Source organism: Carassius gibelio, chromosome B14, assembly GCF_023724105.1.
Source record: "Carassius gibelio isolate Cgi1373 ecotype wild population from Czech Republic chromosome B14, carGib1.2-hapl.c, whole genome shotgun sequence".
NCBI classification, from domain to species: domain Eukaryota; kingdom Metazoa; phylum Chordata; class Actinopteri; order Cypriniformes; family Cyprinidae; genus Carassius; species Carassius gibelio.
The window spans coordinates 11,930,527-11,953,399 of NC_068409.1; the positions used below are offsets into that span (position 1 = coordinate 11,930,527).

At 35.2% G+C, this 22,873-nt stretch overlaps 1 protein-coding gene across 1 annotated transcript in view; it reads left to right on the top strand.

Annotated features, from left to right (window-relative positions):
- Nucleotides 1-11,309, top strand: part of LOC127970970 (BTB/POZ domain-containing protein KCTD8-like) — a 31,736-nt gene extending 20,427 nt beyond the window's left edge. The window contains exon 2 of the mRNA XM_052573687.1: nucleotides 7,081-11,309. Coding sequence (XP_052429647.1) covers nucleotides 7,081-7,607 — 527 coding nt within the window. The 3' untranslated portion in view covers nucleotides 7,608-11,309. The remainder of the gene's footprint in view (nucleotides 1-7,080) is intronic.
- The last annotated feature ends 11,564 nt before the right edge of the window (nucleotides 11,310-22,873 follow it).

The window sequence follows — 22,873 nt, forward strand, 5'->3', positions numbered from 1 at the left end:
GGGTTACGATACGATATGTTGCGATACACTGCCATACTGTCAGCAAGGCGATATATTGGGATGTTTCTTATTTTAGGAATAAATAAATAAATAAAAATTAACCAGAACACAGTGGGATCTGCATTTGCTATAATCAGTCCCTGTAACATTCAATGTTATTGAACCACTTTTTGTGCAGTACGAGTAAAGGGGGATAAATGAATGTGCTTGCAGGATCCTTTAGTTAAGTGTATAATACATATAAAATGTATTTTATAAAAAGACCATATATATTTTTAGCACTGCTTTAAAGGTTTACAGTTTAAGTTTACAATTGTGACATACAATACCATTCACCCAACGGTTCTATCATGGAGCAACACCCTTAGCAACATAAACTATCAATAATATAGCATCAAAACTTTTTCATACATTATGTATTTTGGCAGAATTAACTGTTTGTTATATATTTAATGAAGTATGATCCCTTCTGGCATTATGTTGCATCTTTCATCTTTAATTTTGCCACAACATCGTGATGTCGATCAGCTAGGGCTGGACAATAATTCAATATTAATATTTATCGCGATATAATTTTTTTCAATAATGGTGATTTTTAAAGACATTTCCGATATTTCGATAAATTACCAATATTTCCCATACATTGATTTATTTGTGGAATTTTACTTTGTTGAATAAACATGAGCACTGCACGTTTCAAAATCAAAACATATAACGGGTGTTTTATATGAATGTATATCTGACAGGAACCGACTGTCTTCGGAAATGTTTTGATGGCATTTTCATTTTATCTGATAGAGAAGTGTTCATAAGCGGAGCTGCTTTGATTACAGCCGTTACTAGAGAAACCGCTGGTACTGCCGCTCTCACAGTGCCTCCTGCTGGCAGACAATCACTTTGCATTTAAGTCCGTATCCAGCTACATATTTTTTTCACTGCAGCAACTCGGAGCACTTTTCATACTGTTTGTACTGCAAAGCACATTTGTTTCAATCTATAAGAAAAATCAGCTTCCACTACCAGTCAAAAGTTTTTGAACAGTAAGTTTTTAATGTTTCTTCTTTTAAATATTTCTTTCTTCTTACCAAGCCTGCATTTATTTGATCCAAAGTACAGCAAAAACAGTTTCATTTTGAAATATTTTTACTACTTAAAATGTATTTTATTCCTGAGATAAAAGCTGAATTTTCAGCATCTTTACACCAGTCTTCATTGTCCCATAATCCAGAAATCATTATAATATGCCCATTTGCTGATTATCAATATTTAAAACCGTAAAGTACATTTTTTTTCAGGATTCTTTGATGAATAGAAAGATCCAAAGATCAGCATTTATCTGAAATAAAAGTTATGTTTTAGTATATAATAGATGTTTATGTTTATAAAATAAAAGTATATAATTTTTTCTTTTGACTGGTAGTATTTACTAGCCCATAGTTATGACTATGATTTCACATTTGTTGTTTTTATGAAGGCTAAATAAAAAAAAACGCTGAACATTAACTTGTTTTTTTTTCTAAAATATAATATGATTTTAAATGAGGTGTCAAAGACTTGTCTGATTAATTTTTCATAAGTTTGTATGCACAGAAATCTGCGTTCTTGCCAGTTTTAAGTAATGTATCGTGATATACATTTTGGCCATATCATTAAGCCGAATGATGTCATCCTTTATCAGCCCAATCCTAATATGTATATATATATATTAGGGTCTTAGAACATGTTTATACTAAAAATTAAAAATAGTTTTATAAGAATTTAAAGGGTTAGTTCACCGAAAAATGGAAATTATGTAATTAATAACTCACCCTCATGTCGTTCCAAACCCGTGAGACCAAACCCATTTATCTTCAGAACACAGTTTAAGATATTTTAGATTTAATCAGAGAGCTCTCAGTGCCTCCATTGGAACTGTATGTTCGGTATACTGTTCATGTCCAGAAAGGTAAGAAAAACATCATCAAAGTAGTCCATGTGACATCAGAGGGTCAGTTAGAATGTTTTGAAGCATCGAAAATACATTTTGGTCCAAAAATAGCAAAAACTACAACTTTATTCATCATTGTCTTCTCTTCCATGTCTGTTGTGAGAGAGTTAAAAACAAAGCAGTTTGTGATATCAGGAATATCAGATTCACGAATGAATCATTTGATGTAACCGGATCTTTTTGAAACAGTTCACCAAATCGAACTGAATAATTTTAAACGGTTTGCGTCACCAATACACATTAATCCACAAATGACTTAAGCTGTTAACTTTTTTTAATGTGGCTGACACTTCCTCCGAGTTCAAACAAACCAATATCCCGGAGTAATTCATTTACTCAAACAGTACACTGACAGAACTGCTGTGAAGAGAGAACTGAAGATGAACGCAGAGCCAGATAACGAACGAAAGATTAACTCTTTCTCAAGTCAAGAAGCGTTTCTGTCAGACGTGTCCGATTCGAGAACCGAGGAGCTGATGATACTGCGCATGTGTGATTCAGTGTGAAGCAGACCGACACACAGGGCGTCTGAACTGAACTGATTCTTTTGGTAATTCTGAATTGATTCTGTGCTAATGTTATGAGCCCAGGTAAACCGAAGGCTTGAACCAAGGGCAATCATCACAAATGATGGCCATTACGTCGAGCGCAAAAGAACCGGTGAATCGTTTTCTTCAACCGGTTTATTGAATCGAACTGTCAAAAGAACTACTGGTGATCCGAAAACCGATGCAACTGGTTCTTGACTCGAGAATGAGTCAGTCTGTTCTTCTTTATCTGGCTCGGCTCAGTGTTCATCTTCAGTTCTCTCTTCACAGCAGTTCAGTCAGTGTACTGTTCGAGTAAATGAATTACTCCGGGATATTGGTTTGTTTGAACTCAGAGGAAGTGTCAGCCACATTAAAAAAGTTAACAGCTTAAGTCATTTGTGGATTAATGTGTATTGGAGACGTGAACCTTTTAAACGATTCAGTTCAATTTGGTGAACTGGTTCAAGAAGATCCGGTTACATCGAATGATTCGTTCGCGAACCAGATATCACTACACTGTTGTGTTTTGAACCTTCTCACAACAGACATGAAAGTTTTGCTATTTATGGACCAAAATGTATTGTCGATGCTTAAAAAAATTCTAACTGACCCTCTGATGTCACATGGACTACTTTGATGATGTTTTTCTTACCTTTCTGGACATGGACAGTAGACCGAACATACAGTTTCAATGGAGCGACTGAGAGCTCTCGGACTAAATCTAAAATAATTAAACTTAAACTGTGTCCCAAAGATGAACAGAGGTCTTACGGGTTGGGAACGGCATGAAGGTGAGTTATTAATGACATAATGGCATGAAAGGGAGTTATTAATGACATAATTTTGTATGTTATGGGACAGTATTTTAGTATTTACCTCATATTCCACGATTTATCAGTCTTACGTCCATATGTCACAGCTCATGGCCTGGTTTGGAGATGTTTTACGATGCAACGTTTTTTCGCCTGTAGAGCCAGTACAGTTATTACCTCTGCTTATTTATGTGTTCTTATGCATTTCATTAACCCCACTGACAGTTTGATATAGACTGTATTTACTCAAAAGAGAGAAGCTATTACTGTTTTCCTTCAGGCCGCTCATGTGTGAGACACACCAGTAAGAGCTCATCTGTGGATCTACATGTGTAATTGTTTTTCAAGTAAGATGGGAAGTCTGTGTGTGTGATTTGAAGCCATTCATTAGCCCGGCTAGCTCGTTTGCTGCAGGCCTTGATGGTTATTGCTGTTGTAGAGATTATGAAGCAACAGGAGCAAGTAAGATGAACAGACTGTTAAAATGCCTCCATTTCACCACATGTGCCGTAATGATCAGCTCACCATATGTTATTCAATGGTAGGATATTAGTAAAAAAAAAAAAAAAAAACACCCAGTCACACATAATGACTTTACAATGGACCATTCAAGCTAAAATGCCCCCAAATGGAAGATGTTCTGGAACGTTCCAGGCCTGTAGACAGTGCTCATGCTAATTCAGAAAGGCAGGGGAGTGTAGAGGGAACATCTGTTGGGTTTAATAAGGTCACGCTACGCTATCTACAGCTGCATCTGAGGCCCCTTGACCTCAGCAAATGGATACGCTGCTGCTTCAGATATGCAGCTACCCAATTTACAGCATGAAGGTTGCATGTGGTCCTCTGACGGTCAATTATGGTGAAAATTGTTTTTTTATTCAACCCAGTCAGTGGGTTTGCTCAACAAGCTCAGGTTTATAACAAATGTTTTTAACCTATCATTTTATTGTTTCTGAAGAAAATATGATTCCTACATAGTTTTGGATAGTTGTTAGATTGTTGCTAATAAACCCAAGACAAAAGAGACTTACTGTCTTATCTAGACATTTTTAAGATATTCTGGTCTTTAGGTTTGGGCCCCTGTAAAGAATTTTGTCATTAGCTTTATATGTTCTCTACTAACTTTACCGTATTAAAGTACACTAAGAAACATTTGGTGTATGTATGTGTGTATATATATATATGTTTATATATATATATATATATATATATATATATATATATATATATATATATATATATATATATATATAATAGCATAATAAAGCGAATAAAGAATTTTAGTGAGAAAATGATTATTAAAGAACCTTAGCATTGTCATGTAAGTCTCATTTCTATCCTCTCCTCTTTTTTTTTTTTTTTTTTTTTTTTTTTGATGACCCGGGTCGCTCATTTTTTTTATTTTATTTTTTTCCTAGTCTGCTGACTTTTCTTGTTAGATCTGGCAACAAGTGCACCTTTACAAATTTTAGATCTTTACGTTACTTTTCCCACCTCATCTGAATATGCAGAGACGCCTGCAAGTAATCCATTTATATGATGATTGTGAGAAGTATAAAAAAGATTTCACAACTTCTCATTACATTTCTTTTCCCTTTTCTGTTGCAAATGCAAAGTACCTTTAAAGGAAGATATGTTCTGTCTGCATTTAAGTTAAAATGTTGATTACTCAAAAAATTTAAAAACGGATATCAAATGTAAATAATAGAGGAATACTCTGGAGTTATTCTCCCTTGTCTGTTAAAAGTTTATATTATTTGAGTTGTAAATCGAACTTTTAAGATTTAGGCATTACTGTACTTTAGCATAAAGTTTTGAAATTTTATATAATTTTAATTTTACTCAGAAAAGTTTAATAACACATTGTTAATGTATTTTGGCTATAATATTGGAAAAGTATTTAAAAAAGATTTTAAAAAGATTGATTTTTTCCATTATATGGAAAAATTCATTAAAATTAATTTTTATAAGAAGGGATCTGTTAAAATTACATTTTGTGTTAATTAACCTAATGCCTTAAATGCTGCCGATTTAACTTATACCAAACCCAGATTATTCCTGTAAGATGCTATTTGAACTATTTTTATTTTCATCAGTGTTAAAAACATAGTGTATACATTTCGGTTTTACCATGGTGTGCAGTTGATTTTACGCTGCCGTAGTCAATGTCCCAGAGGTCTGTTGGTCAGGGATCTGTGTCCAGCCAGTGGTCAGATGTCCTGTTCCCAGAGGGTCTCCTTCAATGATCTGTGTCCAGAAAAGCGACTGATGGAGTCTTTGTTTTCAGCTACGCCTGCATATCTACATTTAATCACCAATTAGCAGCTCTTCTGCATCACATTAAGAGACTTGCTGAAGCATGCAGTTACAGCTTGCTCTTGATTCTCTGCAAAAATGTGTTATTTCATCATTATGAGCTAATACAGAGATAACAGACAAGAGATTAGATGTAGTTAGTCGAGTTAGTTGTGTTGGTCATTTGTAAAGCTTAATTTTTATTTCAAAATGAGCTACATTTTCTCTTTTGCAGGCAGAGAAAATAAAAGCTATCTCAAAGAACTCTGAAGCCTGGACAGCAAATGACTTCTTATGAGGGAATTAAAACATTAACTTCAGGACTTGTCTTAATCTGTTCAGTGTAAACCACTTTTATGTCCTCTGAACATATCTCTTATGTGTGTAATCACCACTGAGGCCTTGATATTGCACTAAAATGTAGTCAGTTACCATTTATGGACCACATTTCCATGTTTCTGAGCCGGGCCAAAGAGCTTTGGTGTTTTGTTTGAGGCTGAACTGAGAAAACCTCTATCTGAGAACACATGTATGACATCCTCTCACAGACTCCTTAAATCTGTGGTTAAGACGGAATGCAGTATGGGTGGTGTTTTGTTTTGAATTAAAACAGATATACTGAATTAATCTAGTTTTCTGGGTTGATGAATAATAATCATGTGTCCTTTTAGTGTACTTATATTTAGTGTGACTTATATTCACAGTCCCAAATTGTAGGGAACATTATACCATTATATATATATATATATATATATATATATATATATATATATATATATATATATAGTTGCAATTGTTCCAAACCTGTATGATTGTTTACTGTTGTTAATATTAAACACAAAAGAAGATATTTTGAAGAATGTTGGTCTTCAAAAGGTTGTTGGTAGCTAATTGACCGTCACATTAATTTTTCTATAATATGGAAGTCAATGGTTATCGGCAATTGTTGGGTTACTCGCATTCTTCAAAAAAAGATTCATATTTTGAGAAAACAAACAAACAGAGTAAATGATGAGAAAATTAACATTTTTGTGTGAAATGTACATTAAAATTTCTGAATTTACTCATTAGCTTACATTTACGTAACATTAACTTAAGCAAAATTGCATTAGAAAACAAGTCAAAGATAAAGTTTAAGTTTATATTTGGTGCTGCTGGCATTTTTTTTTTTTTTGTCTTGTAAGCTTACATTTAGTTTGATTTAAAAAGCAAGTCCTGATGCAGTTTTTTGCTTATCAAGTAAACATCTTTTTTTTTTTTAAGGATGTTTGGATATTTTTGCAGTGTACGCATAACAAAACTAATGAAAAGAGAAAAAGCAATGGATATTTGGTGATTTATTGCAAACGCTAACACAAAGGAGCTAAGCATTTCATCAATTCAGTCTGTGGGACTTTGACATTGGCCTCTAGGGGTTTCTATTGGTTTATCAGCTATTTTTTCTTTATCTGTCCAGGACCAGCCTGCAAGTCAGCATCCCCTAAACTGGAGCGTGAGGAGCCCAAGTCCGAGAAACTGCTGGATAAGGCCAGTGAGAGCGGAGCCTCATTGAACGAGCTCTCCACATCCAGCTCCGAGACCCACTCAGAAGCCACATCCCCCCAGGACGGGGGTCCCATCCTAGTGTCACGTGGTGAGGTTGTGGGGGGCTCGCTGGCTCCATGTGGTGCCCTGCACTCTGTATCTCGACCTCCGAGCACTTTCACTCTGGGCCGACCGCCCAAAAAAGGTTCCTCTGTGCAGTGGATGGAGCTGCCGGATAAGAGGAGGAACAGCGAGTTGTTCCAGTCCCTCACCAGCGGGGTTGGTCCGAGGGAAGGTGTGGGAAGCGGTCTGACCCGGAGGAAGACTCTGGAGAGGCCCAGCGTGGAGGAGGAAATGAAACAGTGCATCCGAGAATTCCGAAAGATCAAGATCCCTCCGGCGTTCCCAGAACGCAAAAGGCAGTGGCAGTCAGAACTGCTTCAGAAATACGGGCTTTAAAGAAAACTCAGAATAGGCGGTTTAAACTATCCAACTGATTCACAATCTCACACAATAGATTGCCCAACAGACTTTAAAGTCCTCAGAGGTCTTGATTCACACTGAGAAACCAAACAATTGAGTATCAGAAAAGAGAAAGAAGGAACTTGAGTCATTAAAACATGTTCCACTTTGCTCCATTTTTATTCAAAATTGACAGCACCATTCATATCTTTGAACTAGACTTTAAAACCTACCAAAAAGTGGTGATGGAGCACATTTCGATGAAAAGCCATTCCATCTAGACTTATCTAAATAAACCTTTCCATTGTTCAGAAGGTCTGCAAACAGGGCTCATAGTATATACTATTGTACTGACAGACAGACAGTGTTTACTGACAGACAGCATTGGCTTCTTTGTAGACATATTGGGAAGTAAATTCTTGTTGTGTCCAAAAGAGAGATGTCACTGTGCGTTAACTAGTTGTTCAGTTTGGTTCTATACAAATGATGTTAATGTAAATGTTGTTGTCTCTACCTACCTTTGTTTCAATGATTAATTTAGGTTTGTTTTTTCGTATACATGTATTAGGGCTACCAAAATATTTCAAATGCCAGTCAAATTGCTATATGCTGATTATTTCATCAAATTGCAATTAATCACATATACGGTGCATTCAGAAAGTATTTAGACCCCCTACAATTTTTCAATTATGCTATGTTGCAGACTGATACTACAAAAGTAAAAAAAAATATATATATATTCACATTGATCTACACTCCGTACCTCATAATGACAAAGGTGATGAGCAGTGCCTGGTTTCCTTCAAACATGATGCTTGGAATTGAGCTATATCAGAGCAGAGTCTGAGGGTCCTTCGGGTGCTTTTTTGCAAACTCCAGGCTGGCTTTTATGTGTTTTGCACTGAGGAGAGGGCTACAGTGATGGTTGTCCTTCTGGAACTTTTTCCCATCTCCACACAAGATCTCTGGAGCTCAGTCAGAGTGACCATTGGGTTATTTATTGGTCACCTTTCTTACTAAGGCCCTTCCCCATAAATTTCAGTTTGGCTGGGCGACCAGCTCTTGGAAGAGTCCTGGTTGTGCCAAACCTCTTCCATCTGAGAATTATGCAAGCCACTGTGGGAACCTTCAGTGCAGCAGAATGTTTTCAGATTCTTCCCCAGATCTACACTGTAAAAAATTACTGTAATTTTAATGGTAAAAAACTGTGAAAAATGCTATAGTACAAACCTGTTCAATGGTTATGTAAAATTTAATCGGGAATTTTTTCTTATTTGTTATGTTTATTAGGGTTTTATGTTACTTATAATGTTGCTAAATTTCATTTTAATGAGTCTCACCATGATGGTGTTTAGTGCTTGTGTGAATGACTCTGTGCACCTTCTATGTGTATTATTATTTAAAAGCAGCTTGTGATGGACTTTGGTTCATCACGTGACTTTCTCATTACCAACTGCTTTTGGTAGTTTTCAGTGTATTACAAAGTTACAAAACAGAGTTCAGTACTTCAATAGTTAGGTATATTAACATTATATCAGTTAATGAAATTACGGTATTTAACTGTAAATTTAACGTAAAACCTAAAACGTTGTTAACATATTTTCTATGATAGAATTCTGGGAACCACATGTGGCTCCTGTTTTTTTTCTGTACATTTTACAGATCTTTTTTTTTTTTTTTTTTTTTTTTTTTTTACAGTGTATGCCTCAACACAATCCTGGCTCTGAGCTCTGCAGGCAGTTCCTTTGACCTCATGGCTTGGTTATTTTCACTCTAATAGCATTGTCAACTGTGAGGCCTATTATAGAGAGTTTTATAGAGTCTAATCAATTTAAGTTAATGCAAGTGGACTGCAATCAAGGTGTAGAAACATCTCAGCAATGATCAAGAGAAATGGAAAGCACTTGAGCTATACTTTAAGTGTTGTTGCAAAGGGTCTTATACTTGTGTAAATGTGATTCAGTTTTTTATTATTAATAAATTAACAGACATTTCTAAAATTATTTTTTTCACTTTGTCTAAGGAGTGTAGAATAATGAGAAATATTTTTTTATTATTTAAACAGTTGTAGTATCAGGCTGCAACATAAAAAAATGGAAAAAAGTGAAGGGGGTCTGAATACTTTCTGAATGTACTGTATATCAGCATTTGTTAAAGAAAGCCCCCATTTTTCAGTCAAGTCTGTCAATCAGTATGTATTCAATCAGTCTGTCCTAACAGACCTTTCTTAATTTTTAGTTTATGTACACAAGTTCCAGATGGGTGTCTTTGGATGTTGAATTATTTCTTATGTCATGTATGTTTTTTTTACAGCATGTGTCACATTCAAAACAGTTTTATGTGTCTTAAGACACTTTCTTGAACGTCTTGAACTAAAAAAAAAAGTCCTTTTTAAAGAGCGACTCTTTAGTCGTTCTGTGCTGCTTGCTCTTGGTTAAGTCTGGTGATTAAATGTGTTAATTTTTTAAAGAATGAATTACACTATATGGATGTTAAATTGACAGCCCTACTATATATACCTCTATACAATAGAAATATATTAAAAAATATATATAACTGTATATTTGCTGAGAATCATCAAACTAGGATTGGAAGGTATGATGAATGAGTTAACATATGATCTTAAATCTTAACTGGAATATGAGGTTGTTGGAATTTTATATTAGCTAGGTTTAATGAGCACAGAAATATAATATAATGGATAAATTATCTTCTCATTCCATCCCTTTAATTGACCCAATTTTTGCATTTATTGATGGACTACTATGAACATCTGCACAGTGGTTCTTCTCTGTGTGAGGTTTCTCTGACTGATGCCTAGAAATTGTCCATTGTCTGGGACGGTTTTGCTATGAGTTCTGTGCCATACATTTTCTAAATGTGTGTGTGTTTGTGTGTGTGCTTCTGTCCATATTTGTGCACACACTTTTCTTTATGTACTTTTCTATAGTGTCATTTCTGAAGGAAATTTCTGATTTTGAATCACAAAAAAAACAAAAAAAACAAGGATTGCTACAAATTGCTATTCATAAAAAACATATTGTTGGTCCAGAGCTGATAATGGAGAAGACCAGGAGTTGACCTCCAATGATGCATGCCCATGTTGGTTCCTTTACAGTTTTTCTCAGTGCAAAACCTTAATGTGAAATCATCTTTAAGAATTGATCGTCTTTACACAGATTTATCTATGTTTGAGCCTAGCGAGATTTATTTTTAAATGAAAATAGCCATGGCGTCAAGCCAGTAGCCTAATCCACGTGCTGAAAACGGTTCCAAGAGATTGTTTATGGCAGAGCGTCATTCCAGACTCGGGGAATGATCTTTCCATCTGCCGTAGGCTGCGTATCAAATGTCAGTGAGCATTCGCAGTGCATTTCCATCTCCATAAAGACTTGTATTTGAGATATATTAGATGATTGCCATCTAATTGATGTGTGCGGTGTTCTGTGCACATTTAAAGCACAAAATTCAGTTAATGCCGGTTTGAGACATGATATGGTCTCAATCCAGGACACAGGTTTGAAAAGCACAAGGCGCAGTTGACTCTTATTCTAGAAATATAATGTTTAATTGGTTTAAATCAGGACTTAGTGTTAGTCTACTGTGAAACCTGAATGCTCCCAAATTTGTGAAGATGTTGTTATATCTGTTGATTTGCCTCAGTGTCCTGTAATAAAGGTGTCATGTTATGATGGGTAATTTAATGTGCAATTTCCTTATTTCATTTAGAGTGCTATTTATTTGCTTTTTTTTTAATTCCATGGTAATTTTCTAAAATATTCTAGCACTTTTTTTTCTCATTTGTTTGATTTATTTATTTATTTGGTCAAGAAAAGGTCAATACCAGCCTTTTCCTGTTTTTTTTTCCTGAGACAACAAAGCATGTGCCTGCTATTCTTCCTGATAGAACAGTGTTGCCATGTCCTCTTATTATATAGTTGCATTTAATGGCCCTTTTTTCCAGAATTGTCACTCCTTTTGACTCACTATAGCATAGTTCTTGGTAGATGTAAAACATCCCCCCTCTACATAATGTTACTCATTTCATCCTGTGTTTCTGCCTTTTCCAGAGCCTCCCCACTTGAGTGGTGCATAAATGCATGCATTTTCCATTCCTGAGAGGGAATTATCTTATTGATTTATATTTATATATATGTCCTCTTTCCATATTTAACCTCCAACAAGGCCTCACATCCTCTGGTGAGTTTTGTAGTTTAAAAAAAAAATCATTTTAAATATTTATGTTTGCTTATATTTTCTGTCGGCTTTGTCACACAAAGTGTAATGAAACTGTTTGAGATGTTTTCTCAATTATAACTTAAAATTAAATGGTATATATATATATATCAGTGCTAATATGACATATTGTTGACAGGAGGTTGCATTAAAACAACCAGCAGTTTGGACAAGCTAGAAAAGCTGGTGCCAACTTCCAAAACACCTTAAGCTGGTTTTGGCTGTATTTTAAAGCAGGGATTGCTTCAACAGAAACGTCATGGCATTTCCCCTGTCTCAGATAGCTGGTAAGTCCTCAAGAGCATAATTATGCTGAGAAGAAGCAGCCAGTTTTATTATTCTTATGAGTGAAGACTTCATTTAGGCTGAGTCTTAACTTTGTCATCCGAGGCTTTTCTCTTCAGCTCGGCCTAATCATTTCAGACATCTGAAATGATGCTTGTCACGGAGTTGCTGATACTTTAGCCGTGTAATCAGTCAGGCAGATCTGACATAGTTTATTCATACCTGTCAAAATGACGCCTGTCTTATATTTGGGATCCGGTAATCAGTGATTTAAAGTGAGTCGTCGTCCTTTCATTCCTGAAGCTCTTTCCTGGAAGTGTTTCTGCAGTTTGGTTTGAGTTCCTGTCAAAAATGCTACTAAATGCTATTTTGCCATGTATAAGTTATCCGTAAATTGGATGTTGATGTGAGGGTTTTTACAGGTAAGCTTGATCTGGTTAGGCCTGCTAGTTTACACCATCCACACACAAAATGCTCTTTTTCTTCTTCATTGATCCAGTAAAAGAAATTCAAAAGTATCAGTTTATAACTACGTAGTACAGTATATAAATAGCTTATGTTACCCTGGACCACAAATACAGTCATAGGAGTATATTTTTTTTAAATTAAGATTCTATTCCATCTGGAAGCTGAATAAATAAGATTTCAATTGATTTATGGTTTATTAGGATAGTATAATTTTTTTGCTAAGATAACACTATTTGATAACCTGGAATCTGAGGGTGCAAAAAAAAAAAAAAAAGATTCGGCTTTAAAGTTGTCCAAATGAAGTTCAATTCATATTACTAAATAAAAAATTACGTTTTGATACATTTATGGTAGGAAATTTACTAAATATCTTCATGGAACATGATCTTTACTTAATATCCTAATAATGTTTGGCATGAACGAAAAATCAATAATTTTGAACCATATAATGTATTTTTGGCTATTGCTACAAATATAGACTCTCCGTGCTTATGACTGGTTTTGTGGTCCGGGGTCACATGAGGATTAGTCATGCTAATATCTTGAGAAGAAAATACAGGCCTACTTAAAAAAAAAAAAAATTCTTGAAAAATATTTCTCAAAATCTTTGGAAATTAAACAGAAAAGACTGGCTTTCAAAGAACTAAAACCTTCTGACGTGTGTGTTAATGGAGAAAGAACTCTGTCTAAATGTTGTTCCAAATGGAAATTAAATAGAACTATTATTGTGTGGAGTCTGGCATTTTAAAGTGAAAGATGGAGAAACACTTCTTGGAAAGGCTGAGCACTTCTGCTTCCATTAAGTACGAGTCAGTGAGAGAATGAATAAAATGTTCAGAAGGCCTATGCGAATTAAAGCCGTGACACACATCAGGATAGGCCTATTCCATTTCATCAATATCAGCCGTATTCGAGCGCACAACACCAATCTAAATGCAAACGCACGGCGTTTAAAATGCTGCCGTTCAGCTCTCTCAGATCAAATATGGTGATATGTTCTACAAGAACGCCTCGAGAAGTAGCACTTTGCCTGCTAAGCCCTCTCTCGCTGTCCTCTTTCCTCACAAAAGCAAAGCACTTACATTTACAAATGCACGACACGCCACTGAAAGGATGGAACATTTAAATATATTTGAATAGAAAACAAAAGACGTAAAATTAGCGCCGTTTTCTTCCCAGAGATCTCCATGGCAAGCCCGGAGTAAGTGGCTTCCCTCACCTGTTTTAGAAAGTCGGTGTCCGAGCGATCTCGAGGGACGCATACATTATGCCTCACGGTAAACTGCTCGTTTCAGCAGTGCTGTCTGTCGCGCGTGGCTACGGTATAGAGGGAAAATGACAACCGCAATTACGAGCCACTCAAAAATCCATCACGGCAAGTAACGGAAAAAAAAAACAGGCGAAATGTCCAAAAGAAAAAATGTCACGCGGCCTTTTAGGCTGTTCACTACCTGCGAAACAACCTCTCGTGACTGCTCCACTTGAAAAGTGGGATTCCCCATGTAAATAACATTTAATCCTACAGTATGGATGTGAAAAATTGGCCAACATATTTTCAAAACAGAACCTGGACTTAAATGTATTTATTTATTTATTTTTAAGTATCCAGTGACAAACAGAAGTTGAGAAAAGTTAACCTGTATGCAAATACAGAGCGAACTAATGGAGCTCACGTGATCAGTTTCTTCAAGTGTCAGCAAGATGAATTTAAACTTGTAGTAAACAGTTTATACATGTCACGTCACATGTTTTAATACAAAGCTTATATGTTGCTTTATAGCTGTTATTAAAAACATTATAACATATGTTTATATTAAAAAGTAGCATGTCTGAGATATGGACATAACCTACAGCATATTATATTGTAACTTAAATTTTTTTACATGATTGTACATTGTATTAAATTATTAAAATTGTGATTATAAAAATTATTTTATATTAGAAAGTAACATGTCTGACATTAAGTGTATTATATTATCCATACATTTCTACATGAATATATATTGTATTGTATTAAATTATTAAAATAATCATGACATGATAATATAAATTATCTTACATTGAAAAGTAACATGTCTGAGATCATTTTTTGCGTTTTATTGTTGTATATGTGTCACTCAATTTCACATGATTGATTTATTCAGTTATTACAAAAAGCACAATATAATTATTTTTATATGAAAAAAAACATGTCTGAGATCATGTGTTGCATATTATTGTGTGTGTGTGTGTATATATATATATATATATATATATATATATATATAGTTTCGTCTCCATATCTGATGTGAGCATAAGTATACAGTTGGGACAGTCTTTCTAAGTATTCAGCTATGTCCTGTTGCATTCATTCTTCAGATATTAAAAGCAGGGAGTGTGTCTTATCAGTTATATCCTTTGCTTCATTCTGAGTCTTGCATTCGATGACAACACACTTAAACCAGGATGAAGACAAGGGAGCTGACTTTGAGAGAAAAGTAAGCAATTTGGATGCTAAAAGAAAAGAGGAAGTCATAGGAAAAACAAAGGGCATGGAGAAATCATCAGCAACCAATGACGACCTGATCGGCTGAGAAAAACAACAGTAGTTGATGACAGACAAATCATAAAAGCTGTGAAAATAAAATATGGGTCTGTAAAATCACTGGGGTGAGGCACTGACAATCTACAGTCCGCAGGAGAATTTGACACAGAATTACAGAAGCTACACAGCAAGATGCAAACCTCTGATCAGCATGGAATTGGCTGAATTAACCCATGTGTGGCCAATTTTTTCTGAATGGTTTCATGCATATAGTTATGTTAATAATGTCCTATGTCAACATGTTTTGCATTTATTTTCCCAAGGTGTCTTCTTTAAAAAAAACTCTTATTTGAATGCATTTATTTATACGTTTTTTTTTTTCTTGAAACTCGTATTTGAATGCATGGCAGTTGCTGGTGGGCAGATATGCTGTATTCACTTGGCATCTAACTCAAAATAACTGCTTTCAACAGGTCAATCTTTATTCATAAACAAATTTATTATGCATAAAAGTTTAAGAACATTGGATGCAAACCCCAAAAATGGCTGCATCTAATCGCTTGAATTTGAAAACACAACATATTCATTAGTCATAAAATGGTGGAACAGTGCAGAACAAAGTGCAGCCATTAAGTTGCCATGTGGCAAAGAAGAAAATATTTCATATGTATAATAAAAAATGTGTATCTGAAAGAAAATTATGCATTTCACTGTTTGGTTACCAAAATTCAGCAAAATATAATATTTTTGCTCAACAAAAGAAAGAAAGATAGGTTTGCAACTTGAAGATGACACGATGAAACAATTTCCATTTTTGGGCGAACTTTCCCTTACTTAGTGAAGGTATAAGTAGTTTTATAGATTTTCATAAACATGTTTGCTTGCTATACTTTGTGATGTAAATCAGATGGATTAACCCAGAGAAAAGTCCTTGATATTAATTAAATGAATGATATTCTTTTTAAAATATATGCTTTTTTAAACAAGTATCACGTGTAGGCTACACCCATTATTGTTTTTTTGTTTGTTTATTTAATTATTATTAAACATGAAAATATTTTCAATCTTAGAGGAGTATTAGATCTATTTACAAATAAATAGAATGAAGAAAATATTACGTCTATATAATAAAAAAGGTATACCTAAAAGAAAATATTTATTTTTTTAGGTCTCTAGAATTCAATGGCTTACTGTAATAGGTGATTTCATATAATAGTGTAAATATAAACTCATTACTAACTCATTACATTATAATGGAATCATACGCTACTAGTCATAAAAAGAATTAGGGTCCTTGACCAATTAGAATGAATCGCATCCAAACTAAAGGGGTCTCAATACAAGACATGATGCATAAAGGGAGAAAAAGATAATCTACATCAGTTAATCCCATGTGTTAGCTCTATTATCTTTCCATTTCCACTGAAAACTTGAAATTCCCACCCCTCATGTCTAAAGCAGACACAGAAGAGGGGCAGTATAGCTGTGGAAAGATTGCTCTCTCATATTCTCCTTTTGACAGATTTATTCACTATTAAATTAAGGTCTACTGTACAGCAGAAGTGTCAGTTAAGGGGTTAAGTTTATGATTTAGATGGGATATTATGAAAGCAAACAGCAGAAAACAAGGCCAATAACCTTGATTTATTAACTTATTAACACAGTATATCCTATTTTTCCATGATATGTACTCGCAAGTCATTTGCCCACCGGCAATTATAGCTGCTGCTTGGACTTTTTACTAAGTATATATAAGATAATTATTAGTAACAGGAAAATTCTTTGGGAGGGTTTGCCTTCACCATGCTTACTGGAAGTAGAGGTAGGAAGTTGACAGCCTCATGTGACAGGAGGTAAGTGGATACCTTTTTTAAATTTAAAAAAAAAATTTTTTTTTGAAATCCTTTATTTGGTTATTTGCTTGTATGTCACTGAGAAATAAAACATGGATAACATCTAGAAAAATACTTACAAAAGGAAAGTGATAACTATAAACTGAGGCAACTATAGTTGCCGGTAGGCTTAAATTGATGATGAGACCATTCAAAGGATGAGACCAGAGTCTGGTGATGTCTGTGGGTCGTAGATTCACTGCTCTGATTGCACACAAGCGATCTGCAACAAAATAATAGCTTTTCTGTCTCAGGTTCAACTGTTTCAATACTTCTGCTCACATCAGATAGTGTGATGAACTCTAAAAGTGCTGTCCTTTTTATTTGGTAAAACTTGTGTTGTGTTGAAACAGCTAATAATAAAATGTGACATTCTGTAGTTTTGCCTCCTATTCATCTTTAAATCATATTTGCAAATGTCTTGACTCCACGGCAATTTTGTCATTACTGTACTTATGGAGGGCGCTGATATCACTTAATTTAATGATTATATATTCCTTTGTATTATATTATTAAAATAAGCATGACCTTATTTTTTTTATAGTAAAAAAGTATCATGTGTTGCATATGTATATATATTATTTAGGGCCGGGACTTAATTAAGTTAATTGAGATTAATTAATTACACAAAAAATAACGCGTTAACTAAGATTAATTAATTACAGAAAAAAAATTCCCGCGTTTCTCACTGGATGCGTTTCAGCGGACCGATTATACTGGAGCACCAACTAGCGTTCGCATATCACTGCAGCACATTGAGCCTCAAGTATCACCTCAACGCAAAACATATAGCAGCTAGCGTGGACTTTACACTTTATGTTGAACTATGTATTATTTTGTTGGTGCAACAGTTTATGTTGAACTCTTTATTGTTTTGGCCAAGGTTATTGAGAGTTGGACTTAGTATGTTATGGCCTCTGAAGCAACAGAGAGATGTTTTCTAATAGTCAGTGTTTCCAATGTTCTGAATGTAATTGACAGTATTGTGTTTTACTTAAAAAAAAACACCTTACAGAACGTTCCAGCACCTATGAGCTTCCTGAATTTCTGAAATGTAATATTTCTAAATTGTTTCTAAATATGCTATTGCTACACTTCATGGAAAAAATTGCACTGGTCTGCTTGACTTGGTTGAACAAAAATAAACAATATTTTGTTGCTTAAGCTTATGTATTCAATCATTATTCAATGGTGTACTATAAATCCATGTGAAAAAAATTACTTCTCACTGTTCTCAGGTCAAATATTTATATGCGATTAAAATGCGATTAATTTCGATTAATTAATTACAAAGCCTCTAATTAATTAGATTAATTTTTTTTATCGAGTCCCGGCCCTAATATTATTATGAATATATTTTATGAATAATTTTATTATTAACTGTAGTATTGATATGCAAAAATGGACTTTGGCATGTATATGCTAGGCGATGGGTAGGATTAGGGTTGTGGGTTAGATGCATTTCATGTATGCGAAAACTGCGTATCATATGCATGACAACAAATTTCGTATCATATGCATGCCAAACACGTGCATATCATATACACTCCAGTCCAAAAACCCTATCAATACCAAAAGTATTCATTTTTGTTTGGCATACTATTTATAGGCATTTTCAAGAGACCAGGCTCTGCTTGCACTAGTAGAACTTATAAACCCTTCTCCCTCTGAAATGTTCATCTTTGTTGTGTTTAAACTGATTTGATATTAATAAGGAATGGCATGAAATTATATCTGAGCTGTAGTGATGTTCACAACAGTTATTGGTGCAACCAGAGCTAGGTATACCAACTAGTGAATAATGGTGTAAACAGAGGCTCTTGAGATCTTTCTTGTGTTAAAAAAACAGCAAAACAGGTTAGAACCAAAAAACACATTAAAACCCTATATTTAAACATTGGACTATTTATTGATTAATTATTTAACTTGATGCAGCAAACAACAACTGTGGCCAAAGATGTTTGTCGGCTTGGCAGTAGCTGTGATGCTTTCATATAGATTTTTTCTAGGGGGATTTACTGTGAAACAGCTAAAGCACAGCAAGCTGTCAGCCTACCAATTAAAGCACATCGCTAAAAATATCAAAACTGAAGAAAAAATAAAAACCTAGTCAACCATCATGACCCATCCGTATCCTATAATAAGAAAGCTGTTTTACAGCTGCAACTGTCCATGAATGCTTTTCAAGAACCAGTCTCTCTTTTAGACACCAATCTCTCATTTGCAGGAATATTTGATCCATTTTCTCAAGGATCATTTAAACCACCTTGAGCACCTGCCACGTTTGAACAGTGTTCAGGAACATCATGAAGACAAGTGTTTGTGTGTGTGTCCCTGTGAGAAATGAATGCTCGGCGTCGTGTTTCTTAATTGTGGTATTTATTATGCTCAAGGACAGAGATGTCACTCTTCTGCTGTTTAACATGGAGTCTGGGAATACGGCGCTCTAATGAGAGCTTTTCAATCAAGAAATTAATTGGCAGATTTTTGGCTTGCAGCACGCTCACATATAGTCTGGGATTCATCTCAGTCTTGGGCCTTCGTCGCATGGGACAGGAATAGCTTGCAAGCGATTGCCACCTGTGTTCAGTGCAAGGGGTGTTACTGATAGAGCTATGATTGGAATGACAATGGAGATGCTGAAAAATCATCAATAGCTTCCTTGTTCTGTCTAGGAACGGTGCAGAGATGCAACTGCGGGAAGACACATCTGTCCTCAAAGTAAATGCAGGATTTAAGGCGTTCATTGATTGCACCTCCAGTCGAACGCTTTGAAGGCTCATGTATGCACCTGCTATAGAGGTAAATCCTTCAATTGTTCTTGCTGATTGGTGCATTTCTGTCCCAAATTTGCATATGGTAATATGTGCAAATGAAGCACATATGCTTTGTCCTGCACTTCTGACTGCTAGATCCTAAACCAAACATACCTTTCCACTAGTCAAGCCTGTTGAAAATCAATTTACACTCCATCCTAAATAACTGTGCTTAAACACTCCCTCTCAAGGGAATAACAACATTTCAGATCTAAAGTCCCTGTTCTTAGAGATTTAGCCCCTGATAAAGCGGTACTCCTACAGCCTAATATCCTAGATTGCTTTGAACAGTTTGTAGCTGTTGCTGTTCTGTCAGAATATAAGATGAAATAATAATAAAACTCTAGCCTATTCATTCCAGTCTGATGTTTACTTTGGAATTTATAAAAAACCGAGCAACTCGCGAGTTGTGAATCACTTGATCTGGGGGGCGAAAACACTGTAAATGTGTCCTCTAACAGACTGTAAATCTTCTAAGGGGGAGTTCTGAAGTAAAACAACCTCAGCAGTTTTAAGTATTCTGCATCAGTAAGCAATAAACGGCAGAAGAAGAAAAAAAGATGCGTCTTGCTGAATTGATACCCTCCTGCTCAACGAAACTTTAATCAAGAGCTTTTAGGTGCACGAGTCAGCGCTGTTATCCTGAAATGATGTTTGTTTCATAGGGCCTGTTTATATGGAAATTCAAATGAGAGTTTTGTGGCTTGTCTCTTTGAAGTCATTTATATTCCAGTGTACTCCTGAAAGTTGACACTATATTTATATCTTTAAAGACAAGTATTTGTATTTATACTACTAGTCAAAAGTTTGGAAATCACTAAGATTTTTTTTTATGTTTTTGAAAGAAGTCTCTTACACTCAGTGAAGCTAAATTTATTTGATAAGTATAGAATAAAAATGACAATACTGTGAAATACTATTACATTTTAACATGGTGTTTTTATAGTCATTTTAATGTATTTTAAAATGGCATTTATTGCTGTGATGGCAATGCCTTAATCCCTCAGAAATCACTCTAATATGATGATTTGCTTCTCAATAATTATTTCTGATTATTATCAATGTTGAAAACTGCTTAACATTTTTTGTAAACCAAGAATCGAAAATATTGATGACTTTTTTTTCAGTGGGATCCAACACATTGTTGAACATGTTGTTGTTGTCTTTGTCGGGAAGTAGGAAAAAAGAGAAAGAAAAATGAAATGGCTACAGTGTCAAAAATAACTTCCCAGGAGGACTTAAAACATAAAACTCTTGTTTTGGTGCAGTGAAGAATGTGTTTGCTGAATAGACAGCCTTGTGACTCACTAGGATACATTAGCACTTGGCTATGTGCAAGTGGTTTGAGTGATTGGATCACAAGATGCATTGGACCCCATTTCTATCTGTATTTATAGCTGACCACTTGTGGTTGGATGACTAGAGACAGATGTTAATACCAGGTGTAAATGGGGCCATACTACTGCATTATTAGAAAAAGAGTGCAACACAGAGAGCCAAAAGTTCAGCTGTGAATGTGGACAAAAAAGTTCAGCTGCAATTGGTGTGGACATTTAATTGAGCTCTGAGGGACAAACTGAGAGGTTGATTGTCTGTGGGCCATACTTTTAAAGAAATAGTGCACCTAAACAAATTCATTATTTACACACCCCATTCTGTTCTATATCTGTGTGGCTAAACTTAAAAAAACACACAGAGTATCATACAAGTATTTGACTTGTGCACTATATTTCAATCACTTTTTGAAGAAAAGCATGATATTTAAGACACTGTTCACAAACAATCTTTATCGTGCAGATTGTAAAAGGAATAGTTATTTTTTGTAAAGGAAAATTATCATTTGCTGATATTTGCTATTTTTAAAGTGATGAAAGCATTCTTGTGAAATACTTGTGGATTATTGTGATGTTTTTATCAGCTGTTTAAACTCTCATTGTGACGGCACCCATTCACTGCAGGGGATCCATCGGTGAGCAAATCATGTAATGTGAAATTTCTCCAGATCTGTTCCAATGTAGAAACTCCAAAATTTGTGAATATATTTTCACTTTTGGGTGAACTATTTCTTTAACAAAAGCAAACTGGGTGTCAAAAATGTCAGTGATAACAAATTAAATGCCATTATGCTTCTCACATAACGTTCAGTGACATATGTCTGTAAAGTTTTTTCATTAGTGAAGCAACTGTGATTTAGTTAGTACTTCCATTTGTTTGTGAAAGAGAGAAACAGTGGGAGATGGAGGGAGAGAAATTGCGAAAATGTTCCTTGCACTCTGCAAGCCATCTAACCTCAATGGCAGTCGATTATGACATCACACATTGAAGATGAAGTCCACTGCTGGAAACCATCATCTGCTCAGTACCCAGAGTGTTTGAGTGTTTGCCAGTATTTAGCCCGAGCATTTATTCAGCCAGTCAGTAATCATGCTTACATAACTAATTATTGCCTGGATGTCGCTCCCCTGGAAGGGCCTTTTCTTTCAGCTGATTGTTTAGGGAAAATGAAGAGACGGCTGATTAGATTTACTACGCTGCTTCAAGCAACACTCCATAATTTCACCATGCTCCTTCGCAAGGAAGGACCTGTTAAAGGGCAATCATCCTGATATTCATAAAATCATGGGCTGTAATATCACGATGAATGCATATTTCTTTCAATTTACATCTTTTTGAAGCAGAAAAAGGAGCATTATGGTTGCAGTGATGGAGCGATGTGCGATGCGCCCACACCTGGACCGCTGCATCCTCTTCACTTGATCAGTGCTGCTGATGGTGGGATTGGTGTGAAAATAATCATTGTGTCATTTTGCATCCATTGAACTGATGTGTGAAAATACGCCCCTACAAATGTGAGCATTTGGTTATCACAGTGCTCCCACACTGATGTGCATTCATTCTGCCACCAGAAAAGAGAAAGAGGTTCATTAGGCCTGTCTCGCACGTACTGTGTCCACAGGGCCGCGAGCATAACAGCGCAAATAGTACCTGTTTTAATACATTTTAAAACATAATTGTGACCCTGGAACACAAAACTTAAGTTGC